Source organism: Sciurus vulgaris (genome assembly GCF_902686455.1).
Source record: "Sciurus vulgaris genome assembly, chromosome: 3".
In the NCBI taxonomy this organism is placed as follows: Eukaryota; Metazoa; Chordata; class Mammalia; order Rodentia; family Sciuridae; genus Sciurus; species Sciurus vulgaris.
This window is the reverse complement of record NC_136463.1, coordinates 143257273-143272236: the sequence shown is the minus strand read 5'-3', so window position 1 is coordinate 143272236 and position 14964 is coordinate 143257273. Positions and strand designations below refer to the sequence as shown.

The 14964-nt window shown below is 34.4% G+C and overlaps 1 protein-coding gene across 13 annotated transcripts in view; it reads right to left on the bottom strand.

Annotated features, from left to right (window-relative positions):
* Positions 1–14964, bottom strand: part of PMS1 (PMS1 homolog 1, mismatch repair system component) — a 106319-nt gene that overhangs the window by 16917 nt on the left and 74438 nt on the right. For 5 of the 13 annotated variants that reach the window (XM_079135090.1, XM_079135088.1, XM_079135094.1 and 2 more), the window contains exons 12-14: positions 13903–14033; positions 10219–10379; positions 6543–6904 (exon numbers count right to left, since the gene is read on the bottom strand). In XM_079135090.1, coding sequence (XP_078991216.1) covers positions 6740–6904; positions 10219–10379; positions 13903–14033 — 457 coding nt within the window. In that variant the 3' untranslated portion in view covers positions 6543–6739. The other 8 variants (XR_013763016.1, XR_013763017.1, XR_013763018.1 and 5 more) reach the window with 5 other exon arrangements.

Here is a 14964-nt window from a genome sequence, read left to right as displayed (position 1 = left end):
AACTATTGTCAATCTAGCAATAGTTAGACAAAATAATGGCACAAGTCCTTTTAAAAGTAAAGTTTGTATTCAATAAAGAATATTAATCACTCTCACAGATTAATTACATGGGTAGGTAAGAATAGAAAATTCTAGTGATTATGTGACAAAAATATAAATAAGATCCATAAACAAATATTAAAAGTGCTGTTTATTAAGAAATAAGACATTACATATTATATGAGTAAATTTCTATTATGAAAACAAAGGTCATGACATTTCTGTGAAAATTTCAGGTGAATTTGAAATCCCTATATTGATTCTTTTCTGGAAGATTAAAAAGACATTTCAGTAATAAAACTCTGTCTCTGTATAACAAACCACCCCATCCAGGCATGGTGGTTCACACATACAGTCCCAGGTACTTGGGAGGCTAAAGTTGGAGGATCACTTGAGCCCAGGAGTACAAGACCAGCCTGGGTAACATGTGAGACCCTGTATTAAAAACAAAAAAAACTGGCCACCACAAAACTTACTGGTTTAACAATTTATCTTTCATGGTTCTATGGGTTGACAAGTTCAGCTAGGCAACTTTTACTTGTGCTACCTCATATTGTAGTAATGAGATGGTACCTGAGGGCGAAGTTATCTGAAGGCAACATGAGCTGGGATGGGTGGAAGTAGGAACTCTTCAAGCACATCCATCTCTCCACATAGGCTCTTTGCCTGGTTAGCTTATGTTTTCTCACACAATGGAAGACTTGGATAGATTGCTTTACCAGAGCAACTGTTTCACAATAATCAGGAGGCAAGCTGTAAAGGTTCCTGTAACCTAGCTTTTCAAGTCATATAACATTACTTCTGCTATAATCTAATGAGCAAAGGCGTGGAGGAGTAGATTCTATTTCTTAATGGGAAAATGGCTTGCATGTATAAGAAGGGAATAATTGATGGTGAAGCGAAATAGCTTAGTAACATTTAGTTTTTAGAAATTTTGAGAATATATAAGTCAAAGTTAATAAAGAATGATGTCCCATAGGAAAACACAAACCTGACTTCCCTAAAAGAATGGAGATCCTAAACAGATCAGAAATATGATTATCTGATTTTCAGTATACATTTGCAATTAAAATGTATGTTTATTTCAGGAACCTAGCATTTAGTCAAAGGATTATGTGCAATCTTGCTAACCCAAGTGTGATCCCTGAACTAGCAGCATTAGTATCACCTGGAAACTTGTCTGAAATACAGAATATTAGACCCTACACCAGATCTACTTACTGAGAACATGCCAAGACAGATTCACACACACATTATAAAGTTTGAGAGATATGACTTAGGTCACATGTTAGCATACACAGAATACAGTCAAACTTGTCATCTGAAGAAATCTAGAAAATACGAAGTATTCTTCTTCCAACTTTGGAGGCAGAGAAGGATTATACTTTTGTTTTTTTATGGAGAAAATAGCTGAGAAAAATAGCTAAAACTTGATTGCTTCAATAAAATCTGTGATAATTTAAAATCCATTCCTGGGGGGGAAATCTTGTTTTCATCTGGGATCAAGGATCATCACTATATATGTGGGGAAAGTTTTTTATAATATAAGTTTTTTACATGATCAAGAAAACTAAGGGGAAAAGATTTTTTTTTAATGTGCAAAGAACTTCACAATAGATAATAAGTTCCTTATATACATTTATTGATTTGTATGTAAAAACACACAGACTTTTTTCCTATTATTATTAGTGAAATACTTAAAATGTATTTTGGCAGTACAGCATTGCTATCTTATAAGTAGACTTGCTATAATTTACCATCAATGTTTTTAGATGAGAGTATGTTTAAAAACAAAAATGTCCCTTTAAAAGAAATAATAGCAAATTAACTTGTGAAAACATACCACTTTCTTCCAAAAATACGTTCAATCCATTCACAAATTCTTGCCTGTTTCTTCTTAACTCATCATTCATTTCTATGATCTAAATTTTAAAAAAATACAATTAAAATACTTAAGAACTATTGCATGTAAGAAACAACTAAAAACTTTAGGTTAGCTTCCATAAAGCCCAGATACAACCCAGATTAAAATTTAAACACTTGATTTAGTAATTTTTTAAAAAGGGGATACTGCATGGTCTTTCTAGTCTTTGTGGAATTCATACTTTAAAATACCAACTTCCCAATGTACAAAAGAAAGGCAAATAAGTCCCTATTCTAGTAATCTGCTAGCAGGTGGAGAAGAAAACTCTCTTCTGCTTTAATTTTATTATGGCAGGGTCCCATAGGATCTAAACTGAAAACCCTCAAGGTAGTGAAGGCCTCAACAACTCTTGACTTTTTCTATTTGTTAACAGAGCTTTTATTTCTTTTTCTTTGGATCGAATTGTCTGAATTTTCAAGTAGCCTGGTAACTTGGCTCTCTCAGCTTTTATAATTTGGCTAAAATGTTTTATTTGTACTTTTTTGCTTAAAATTTTTATTATTCTCACAATCCTTAAGGAAAAAAAAAACCCAAATCCTTAAGGCCCTTTCTGATCAAGTTACTGCCTATGATTCTAATCCAATCTCCATTTATTACATTCCCTGCACTTACAAATGCACTGCCACATGATGTTCTTCCTGACTCAAAAATTCCTTCTATCTTTCTTCTCTGAATAATTCCTTATCAATTTTAAGACTCACCTCACTAGTTTCTTCTACAGGTTTCTTCATATTGGAATTGAGTATCTTTGTGATTCTGTAGTATATACTATATAACCTTATCATAACACTAATCATATAATATTGCAATTATTTCATTCCCTCAAGAATGTCTTCTCATTCAGCATGAGTGTAATACTCAATAAATGTCACTGAATAAAGAAATGAATATACAATTAAAGTAAAGATGGGTGGATTTGTGATTTTGAGTAAACTTGTACAGGATAGAAAAAATTCCCACATACACCCCCCAATTAATTTAATAGATTTTATGAAAAAGTGAGCTAGTTCAGAGGAATTTAAGTGTGGTTAATCATAATGTGGACACAATTTGTTGAAAAAAAGTTATTCCAGGTTCTCCTGATAATATTTAAGACAATGATAAGAAATAAAGTTGGAGACCATACTCAGCATCTTACTTTCAAAGATGAAATGGTATCTATAACAGCACAGTCAGGTTGAGGTCTTCTTTTTGTTTTTTCTTTGTATGATTCATACATCTGATGCATCTGCTTTTTTTCTATTTATTTTAGTTTTCTTTTTAGTTATATATAACAGTAGTTTATTTTGACATATTTATACAAACATGGAGTATGTCTTATTCTATCTAGGATCCCTGTCTTGTAGCTGTACATTTGCTTTGGTGTATTCATATATGTACGGTAGGTTAGTCATGTTTCCTAACCTACTGTTTCCTATTCCTATCCCCCCTCCTTTCCCTTCATTCCCCTTTGTCTAATCTACTGAACTTCCTATTTTTCCCTTCAACTTTCTTTCTTTTCTTTTTTTTTTTTTGATTTGTATATTGACGTGGTGGTCTTTAGTGGGTCAGCAGGAAAAAAATATGGGCTTAAAGAAATGAACTAGAGATTGTTAGATGAACTTTGATATACAGAATAGGACAGTGAATCTCCATGTATGACTCTTTGATCAGTAACCTTAGCATCACCTGCCAACTAGTCAGAAATGAAAATTTATGGCCCTTTCCCAGATCCACAAAACCAGGAACTTTGAGCACACTGCCTAGCAATCTGTCTTAATAAGCTCTCCAAGTGATTCTGATATATCCACACACACACACACACACAAATTTTTTCTTTTGTATACTCAATTTTGATAACCACTGGGACAGGATTTTCTTTCCTCCCTCCCTCCCTCCCTCCCTCCCTTTCCTTCTCTCTCTGTTTCTTTCTTTCTTTTTGGAACCAGGGATTGAACACAGGGGTGCTTAACCACTGAGCCACATCCCCATCCCTTTTTTGTGTCTTAATAGAGACAGGGTCTCCCTGAGTTGCTTAGGGCCACACTAAGCACTAAGTTGCTGAGGCTGGCTTTGAACTCAAGATTCTCCTGTCTCAGCCACCCCAGCTGCTAGGTTTATAGGTGTGCACCACTGTCCCTGGCAGCATTTTCAAAGTTAGAGAAAAGATTTCTATATTTATATGTGGTACTTTAAGGAGGAAAAAAATTGTGATCCCAAATCAACTAAACAGAGAAAACAGCCTCAAGGCAGCAGTGAAGACTCTGAAGTAATTTTTAGTTTAGGTGAGATTACCAACAGATCTATAATAAACAGTTCTTGAGTATTCAGCCTTTTGAGGAGAGAAAGTAGTTGACAATCTCAAGTTATTTTGCATAGTTCTGGAGTAATATTTTTTTCTGTACTTAACCTTTCTTTGTTAATGGTAATATTAACATTTGAAATGGAACGGAGAGTACTAAAACAGTTGGGTGCACTCAGGTAAATCATTTAATCATTCTAGGTTCCTATTTTCTTATGTATAAAATTGCTTGGATAGTCTCAGATTCCTGTTCCTCACTATGAATCTATGAACACTGGTTGTCCCCTGTGATCCAACTATTAAGCAGAAGTCCAGTTTATTTAAACATTTTAATATCATCCCTGGTACTTTAATTTGCCTGTCACCTCTGGTTAAGTGAGTGATCAACATTTGGGTGTTTCATATGTATTGTTTCCTTTGCAGCAGGTACTGAGAAGAGTTAACCTACATTCAATTTTAAGGGTAGACCCTAACCTGTGTTTATTTAGCATCTCGGTCTTCCCGCTCTCTCCTTCCAAAATACACCGAAGGAATCTTGCAAAAATATAACGAAAATTAAAATATATGTATATAATGAAAATAAGAGATGAGTTAAATGTTTGGAGGCGGAAAAATGGGAAACATTCACATTTTTAGTTGAGAAATGAGGCTGCAGTAAGGTGAATTCTAATTACAATAACCTCAGCCACAAAATATGAATAAAATCACAGAGAATCAGACAGCCAATAAAAACAAAAAATTGTCCGTCTGAATTCAGATATAACATTTTCCAGCACATTAAATATCTAAAACTACATAGGCATGGCTGCACCAAGCCGGGCACATTTCCCACAACACGTGGGTCTGAGAGGCCTGCAGGCCTCACCTACACAAGCCTTAGGCGTCGCCGCGGTACCTACAGCCCAGGCCTGAGTCCAGACCACCTCAGGGGTAGGTGGGTCTCAACGTACTGCCTTCCTCTAGCACCCTCTAGCCTCGACAGGACCTATAGCTGAGAACGAGGCTTTCTTCTCTCTGGATGTCCCTTTCCTACCTCTACTAGTCCCCAGGTGGCCGTTACCTCCATCCTGGGCGCCAGAGCCTCCCCGTCGCCGCCAGCTCCTGCTCCGGCCATGTTGCCTCGCGGGTGGTGCTGGGGAGGTCGGCAGGGTCATGCGGAGGGGCGCACGCTGGGCTTCAGTGAGGCCCCAGCCAGCAGGCCCATGTACGTGGAGGCGGCCTCAGTGGGGACCCCTTTGCCACACCAGACTCCCCCAGAGAGACTTTGCAGCCCCAAATCGACCTACTCCAAGCATTTCTCAGAACCGAGTTAGGGAGTCTTTCATATTCCCCCTCATCCCCGAAATGCCTGTACTTTGTAGACCCAAGTTACTTATCAGGGCCAATTTCTCATTGCAGTGTAACAGTAAAGAACACCAGCATGGGTTTAGTCTCAATAGCACCTTAGTAGCCTTGACCTTTATGAGGTCAAAATTTGTTGTTGGCCCAATTATATTGGGGGGGGGGATCTATAATTATTTAGAGCTGGTGCAAATGTATAACGCAGTTTTTGTCATCCTCTATTTTTCAGCGATCGGTTCTTCTTTCTGTTCACTTAATTAATGAGAATTACTCCGGGAAGATGTACCAAATTTATAAAAGGGAGTAATGGGGGGTAGGGTGGTGAGGGGCAGTATTTGGGTCAGGGAAACAGGATGACTTTGGCAGAAGAGGATAGGGTAGGTAAAATTCCAGGTGTTACAATTTGTATCTCAACACAAAGGTCTTAAGAATTTAAAATGACCCTTGAGAATTATGCAACATGGCGTGTGGATTCACTGTATCCAGCAAAACATATTTTACTTTACACAACAAATATACTCACTAAAATCATGTTTCAACTTTTTGTAAAGTATGTATTGGAGCAGTGTGACCTGGTTTTTGAAGAAATGTACAAAAAAATCTTAACCTAAATTTTCTGTTAAAAATCTAGATCTTCCCACATTCTCTGACAAATTTTGACCCCAAATTCCAATAATTATATGACTTAAGAGATAGCAAGAGTTAAGTTGTTACTCCCAAGATGGAAGTGACAGGATTTCTAAAGTTACACTTTCTTCTTCCTCTGAACTTTATCACTTTCTCTTAACTCTCCTCTCTCTCCATCCTACTTTAAACAGGACTGACAACTTCTCTTACATATACCAAGTGGTATGATGAATGAGTGAACTGATCCCGCACAAGGCTGACCTAGTAAGAACCACCCAGGAATACCACCTGTTTTCTAATGTGGAGTCTAAAATTTAAAATTATTACGAACCGTGGTCTTGAGAATAAAAGGAATAGTTTATACATATTTATTTTACATTTTTGAAATTTTTTTCTATACAAACAAGTCAGTGAATCCTTATTTATAAAATAACTGTTTGACACATGATACAAAATTGGTTTAGACACGGACTTGTCCTAAGAACATGTTGATTTCAACAGTAACTTATTTTCTTAAGCATATTTAATCATGTTGTTTCTGGAAGATGGGTTAAATGATGAAAAAATGGACGACCATGAACACACCCTTTAATTTCATTTCCAAATTGTTGCTTCATTCTATAGATGATATCCTGGATGTCTTCTTTTGATAAATACATGGGTAATTGTCTAGATAGACGCACTGCTTCTCCCTGTGAAAAGAAAGTCATATATTCTTTACTATGAAATACCCTGAAGCAGAAAATGTTATGTTAGCAAGAATACAGATAGCTGATTATTTTCATCTTATTAATTCCCTTAACATTTATTAAATACCAACTATTTGTAGGTTCTGGAGATGTAGTGGTGAAAAAATTAGATCCTTGTTTTTGTGTAATTTATATACTAGTACAAAGAAACAAAACAAAAAGACAAAGTTTTAGTCAGTAAATAATACACAAAATTAAACTGGGTAACATCACAGTGATAGTGCGCATGGGAATGGCTTAGTTGACAAGGCATTAAAGCTTCTATTTAAAAAAGTATGCTACAAAGATCATGAGGGAAAGAAAAGCATCAAACAGCATGTTCAGTGTAGGTATAGCATAGTTACTAAAAGGGAAGAGACAAGATAAGGGAGTTAGGCAGGGGCACATCACCTGAGCAAATGGAATTTTAATCTGAATGCACAGTAAGTAAGCAGAGAGTTTTAAAGCAAAAGCTGACATATGTTTCACATTTTAAAACAGACAGGCTGCTGTGTGGAGTATGGTTTGAGGCAGTTCAAAAAGAGAAGGGGTTTTGCTGACAATCACCACAGTCCTGATGAGAAGTTGTGACTACAGTGATAGAAGTTTGAGATGGAGAGAAGTATAGATTCCTGAGATGAGCTGATAGTAGAGGCAAGAACACTGATGGACTGGTTTTGAGGCATGCACAATCAAGGATATTGTCCACAGATTTGATATAATAATGTTAATTTCTGAGACAGGGAGGACTGAGGGTTTGGGGATGAGAGTTGGTAAAACTGGCTTCTTTCTTAAGATTAAAAAAATTATTGCATTTTAGAGATCTTAAATCTTAACATTCTCTAAACCACACACTCATTATCTTTCCAAACCTTCTACTCCTTTATACCAACTAAATCTGGTTTTTTTCCTTAACTGACATTTATTATTTCTAGTCCTTTCTTATTTTCCTGTTCTACCAGCACCCTTTAGTCATCTTTCCCTAGTTAAGGTAGGAATAGAGAATGAGATATTAAGGATACTAGCTCTAGGACCTAAGACTTTCTTATATATAATGTGTTCAGATTTGTCTGACTCATTTTCTGTCTTCATCTTGCTAATCCCTATCCTTGGACAAATTCTACCAAGCACTGTTGGAGTACCATAAAACTGTCCTAGCTGGTTCCAACATGAATATTCACTCTTACAAGTCCTCAATGACACTTGAAAATTTTCTTGTTCCTCCCTAATTCTTTTTATAGTATCTAAAGCTCTTACTTTCAGATCTTTGCTACTGTACTTAAATTCTTAATGCCTCCCCGATGATAACTTCCAGCAGATAATTTCTCTTTTATGTACTGCATAAACAAGTACACCTAAAAATATTTTCACTTTTCCTCCCCTCTTCTGCTCTTGATCCAATTTCTTCTGTCTACATCCTGTGTCCTTCAGAACCTCTTCTCTCCAACCTTCTAATGTCTCTTCTACCAATTTGACTCAAACATATTAGGTACACTCTTTCCTTCCTTTTACTACCAACTGATTTACTGCCTACTCCCACCTCTGTTCCACCTATTTACACTTGCAAATGTCTGACATCCCTACCACTTTGCCATTTGGCTCTCTTCAATATTACCACTGCCATTTAGCAGCCAAATCTGAGGTCTTCTAGAAACTATTACCCTAGTCAGAATGTGATATTGCTTATTTTTTAATGTCTTTCCCTCCTTGACTTTAATATCCATCTACCTTGTGGTTCTACTACTTGCTTACCTTTATCTCTGATTTGTCCTATTCAAAATGACCTTAAATGGGAAGTATTCCTATAGTTTGGATATCAATTCTCTACCTTTTTAGACCATTCTCCTTAACAATCACATTCACTGTTACCTTAATGTGATAAGATACAGTATTAGAAAAAATATTAAAATCCAGCCCCAAACACCATTATTTCTGTATCGTATGTCTTCCCATGAAGTTCAGTAAACAAAAATACAACCACAACTCTCTCAACTTTATTCAAGTTTGTATTAACTCTTTCACAAGAAAAGATTCCTTTGGAGTCTAGAAGCTACAATGTTTAATTGTTCCAGAATAGGCTGGGAATTTCCACAGGACAAAGCTTTCTAGGAATTCACAGAAAACTACTGAAAAGGTCTTCAGGAAGGGTAACAAGTGAACTTTCCTGTTAGGAAAAATGTGACTTTCAGAATGCAATGGGCACATTGCATATTCTAAAGAAAAATGATCATTTTTTAAAAAGGAAGCAAACCTTATCAGTATTCAGATTTGTTTATAAAATAATACCAGTCAACCTTGAAAGATGAAAGATAACTAGAAACTCAAATGAAGAGGCATTTTCTATTATTTTTTTGCCAAAATTCTATACTTGAACATGATAAATGCTTATAATCTTCCTCAACACTTTTAGTATGTATTTCTGAATTTCTTTTTAACTGTTAGCGTTTTTAACTCTTAGAGCCAAAGGTTCAATGTTTTCTCTCATATGTAGCAGTTAGTCCAAAACAAGGAAAGAAAAAAAGAGGAAGTGTGAAAGAGAAAAGGAGGGATTCTATCAAGGAAGAAGGAATACTGGTGGTCTAGATGAAGAAGAATAAGGGGGAGGGAGAAGAGATGGGATAAGGTTCTTCTCCATTCTTACGGGAGAAAGAACTTAACCTAATTTTCCTATGTACATACATGAATATACCACAGTGGATCTCACCATCATGTATATCCATAAGACACTAACTGAAAAGGAAAAAAATCTTAAAATAGCAGGAAGATCAACAGAATAGAGGGAAGAGGGAGAGAGAGAAGGGGAAGGAAAGGGAAAATAATGGGGACTGAATTTGAGCAAATTATATTCTATGCTTTTAAAATTATGTCACAATGAATCCTGTTGTAACATATAACCAAAAGAAACAATAACAATGTAAAAAAAAGGTAATAAAAAATTAAAAACATATGGTATAAAGGTTGAGCAATTCTGAATTCATTCTAAGGGGATTATTTATGGAAATCAATAAAAGAATTTCACTACAAAATATCTTATCCATGAGACTCTTTCTCAATATCTATGGAAGAAATAATGTTACAGGGAAAATATTCATATAGAGTTCACCACAACCTATAACACAAAACTTTTAATGGAGTCTTTTTTTTTTTTTTAATGGTATTTCCTTCTTGCAAACAAATAAATCTTATAGAAACTATTATCTTTAATCCCTTTACTGTTTTAGTAAGGAATAATTAAGTTTCTTAAAACCTAGCCAACTTAATAATTTAATTATGCATACCTCTAAGTAACTTATCACTTTTCGAGGTCTACATTCATAAATTTCCTTTGCATCTTTGTTTAATATAGCATTAAGAATTTCTTTTAAGTCTGTTACTCCATAGAATGGGAGACAATTAGCCATTCCTTCTATTTCTAAGTAGTTTTCAGTAATGGAAATGCCTAGAAGAAAAAAATAAAAATTCATATTATAGACACAGGTTAGTTTAGTTAAAATAATACTCCAGAACATGTCATTAAAAACAAAATCCCTGTTAAAACATTTAGTTAACCTTCATCAGAATTTAATAGTCAAGACAAAAATTTGTTCCTTAGTTAGAGAACAAACAGTAATTTCCCATAGGATTTCACATTAAGTCATAAGTGCTCATTGACACCACATGTGCTTTATATCATTTAATTTAATCTGCTGGTCTGCTCCTTACATTTTCTCAGAACATGTCTTACTTTGGAGAGAAAATGAAGTCCCATGATATTTATTAAAATAAAACATTTAAATGTTTTAGCAACTGTTGCTCTTCAAGTTTTATCCCACAATTTTAATACCTAATTTAAAGACCTGAATTGTTTTTGTGATTATTTTAACTTACAAGTTATAAAAAAAAAGTCACACAGTAAATTATTAACATATAATTAATTTGGAGAAATGAAATACTAATACTTATTCAAAATATTTTATTATAAGAATATGTAAAACCAGTTAACTATTAAATTATTTTAAATAATTTCATAATTAAAACTAAAAACTAACCACATGACTGACAGTACGTATTATAAAGTATCATATTTGGCTTTACAATACCTGCTTTTTATTTAGCTCTATCTGTATAACAATATTTTTTAACATGGACCCCTATATCATGTTAACTAGAAGTAAGGCAAAAAGTCTAATTTGGGGTAAGTAGTTGCTATCAATAAATTTTTAAAAAAGATGTATAATGTAACTGGAAGAATTTCAGATTCTTATACTTCAATAATCTAATCCCTAACCTATTCTCAGTTACAGTATAATTCCTTGACCTGGATGGCAGATGCAATGGTGGCAGCAGACTAAACAGAGCAGGTATTCTAATGTTTTTCCCAGGTCACAACTGGAGAATAATATAAAATGATACACTATCAAGCACTAAAGGATAAGGGACAGAGTTCAAGGGAGTTTGAGCAGCAAGGGGAACATAAATGGAACTTGAAAAATGTATAGATAGGCAAAAAGGAAGTAGCAAAATATTCTAGTTCATACCTCTTTTGCCTATTTATATAGAAATAAAAATATTAAAAAAAAGTTTTTAAAAAATTTTCCTATTGCTAGTTTTAAAATATAATTAGATTGAAAACTCTAGTATTAACTTCATTAGCCCCAGAAATTTATACACATTTTACAGAATTTCTGGTGGATATGGGTTAAAAGTATTCAGCCACAAGTGAGGAAATTGAGCAATACTTGATTTGTTTACAAAATACAGATATGGAAAACTTAAGAGACAATTGGAATTATGTAACAATAAACTTTAAAGAACTTTCCATAAAATCCTGTGAAATGCTTCCCAATTTTCAGGACAAATAAATACACAGTTTGATAAAGTTTTCACTTCCTAAAATATGGAATTCTTATGGATCAGAACAGAAAGCTGTTCTCATCAACAAGCATTAAGAATTTTTTTCCTCAAAGCGAGATATATTCTTTCTTTCAAATGCCTTCACTCTTATCCAAAGATGTTTTGTGACAATGGGCAAAATGCTCATTAAATGACAGAGAAACGGTCCTTAAGAAAACATCATACAAAGCAGGGGGAGACAAAATAATGATGAAAACATGAATACCTTTCACTTGATCTATTATTGACAAGGGAAATAATGCTGATGATAATCTACTTTTAAAAAATATACTGATAACACCTTTCATGAAAAAAAATGATGCCCGATACCAATGTCACTAATTAGAAAAACAGATTTGGAATAAAATACCTTCTACACACATACAACTTTGCTTCGTAGTTCAAATAAATTAAAAAGATGCTAGGTTCTCCAAGGAAGAGATTTCTAGAAGAACTAAAAGAAATGACTCCAAGGCATTTCAGGTGTAAAAGGTAGACAGATAATAGGAAGAAAAGTGAGTATCTGAACACCTATGCCATTCCAAGTATTATGCTCACTGATTTGTCTTAATCTCATTTAGTGCTCACAAGTACATTGTGGAGTTAACATTCTAATTTTAATAGGAAAGGCAATATAACAAATTCATTATGAGGTAGACTGAAGGTAGACTGCATGGGTTTAAATCCTGGTTCTACCACTAACTGTGTTCTCTAGGGCAACTTAACTTCTCCATGCATTGATATTTTCCATATTAAAATGGACACAGTAATTAAACTTATTTCATAGGCTATTGGAGATTAAATGAATTAGTATATTTAACTTTTAAAATAGCACTCTACATATAATAGTTATTCAAAAATTATTAGTTGTTGATGAGGAAATGGTGAGGTCAACTGACTTTTCCAAAAATAGCAGAGTGGGGTTTAGATGTACAATCTGCACCCCACGCGTGAATAGCTAATATTGAGGTGGGAAGTATGAACTTTAGGGTAGGCTGGTTTGGGGGTTTTTTTTGGTACTAGGAATTGAACCCAGGGGTAGGATGGCCACTGAGCTACTTTCCCAGTTCTTTTTTCTTTTTAAAATTTTTTTTATTTTAAGACATTGACTTACAAAGTTACCCAGGGCCTCACTAAGTTTCTAAGGCTGGTGTAGAACTTGTGATCCTTCTCCCTCAGTCTCCCAAGTCACTGGGACTACAGGATAGCTATCTTTAAAACTATAAAAATCAAATAGTTAAAGTTTGGAACATCAAAACATTTTCTCTATATATCCAGCTCCATCCTTTTGCACATGGTCTTTATTTTCTTTTTGTGACTCAATAAAATATTCCTTTAAAAATCTTTTCTTTCTTGGCTTTGGGCATGACAAGTTTAGGGGCAAAAGTGGTGATACTGGAGTCGTTCCTTATGATGCCTTGTGCTCCTTGACACCAGATTAAGGGAAAGTAATAGGACAAGACCAGCCTGGGAGGTTAGGGCAGAAGTCAGTCCAGTATGGAAACTATCAAAGAACAGAGAAAGGGCCACCGAGGAAAACTGAACTCTCCTTAGATAAAATTTCTTTTTGTATATCTACCTAATGAATTTACATAGTAAGCAAAAAGGACTATCAATCTTTTATCAAAGCCTTGGAATCAAATCACCATCCACTCTCCAAATACTAAGACGGTTGAGGCTGCACATCTATTTGGCAAAGCAGTACTTTTAAAAAACCAAAGTAGATGTTCATTTTTATTAAGCCATGCCTGTAGCCTACATATTTGTTTCATTGTCTAAAGAAGTATTTCAACAATTTAGTTAAAGAAATCAGTGTGAATACTGTATCATACAATTGTAAAAATTAAAACAAATCTATCTATTTGATTAGTTAGAAAAATGCAAATGCAAGGTATTGAACTGAAATAGATGCCAAACTTTCTTGTTTCTGGCAGAGGTGATCTTTTTGAAATGTAATTTTCAAGGAGCCAACAATGACTTTTAGTGAGACAAAAATATACTATGATATCTGAAACTTATGAAACCCAAATATAACTCTTGGAACAAGGCTTATTTTTCAAATCAGGAAATATTAAATCACATTATCATACCTGACATCACTCTTATCTTGAAACCATTTGCTGTAAGACGAGGATCAGACAGGTAAGTTGAACCACTGTATCTTTGGTCATCTGTTGTCATTTTATATAAAACCTCTAAATAATGAGATCCATTAAAAAGACTGAAAAAGAAATTGTGGTCCTTTCAGTTATTAAATATGAAGACTGAAATAAGAAAATTTATGGAAAAAAGTCAGTCCCAGATCCTTACAAAGTGTTATTAACCAAAATACAAAGGTAAAAGTAGCCCTGTGAGAAACATTTTTACATTTCTGTAAATATTTTTTAAATTTATTTTTTTAGTTGTAGATGGACACAATGCCTTTATTTTATTTGTTTATTTTTATGTGGAGGTGCTGAGGCTCAAACCCAGTGCCTACCACATGGTAGGCAAGCAGGCAAGCACTCTACCACTGAGCTATAACCCCAGCCCTACATTTCTGTAAATATTTCATAGACCTGCTATATATAGTATACAGGAAGGATGAAAAGACAAAAGACAATTCCTCTCTTCTAGAACGTCACAAACTCAATGTGAAATTTTTAAAAATGACTAACACAATGAAAACTTTATTTATAAATAATACTCTTTTATACCTTTAAGAGAGACACGTGTTAACACACTGTGAAATTACTTAAGTGGTCAGTTCATCCTGTCAAATTTTCAACTGCCAGTCAAGGTTTCTTCAACAAGAGATTACACATACATCTTTTTTCTCTTAGGAATCTATAAATTATCAATTCAAAGTTTGAGAAAACTTCTTTTATTCTACTGTAAGCATGGTATGTTTGCCAAAGATGGCATATGAGATGATTCTGAGTAGTATAAGCCCTGAACAAAATATTGAGAAAAGCGAAGATTATCTAGGGTCCAAATCCACCTTTCACATGGTTTCAGGCTTGATAAGGGTGCCTCATAATGTAAGCCACTGCAAAAAACAATCTGTTGGAGCTGATGTGAATGGTGACCATTTTCCCATTCATTCAATGAACATCTGAATGTGGCAGACAGTGTCTTAGATAAGAAAGGAAATGTTTTATGTTATTGTGCAG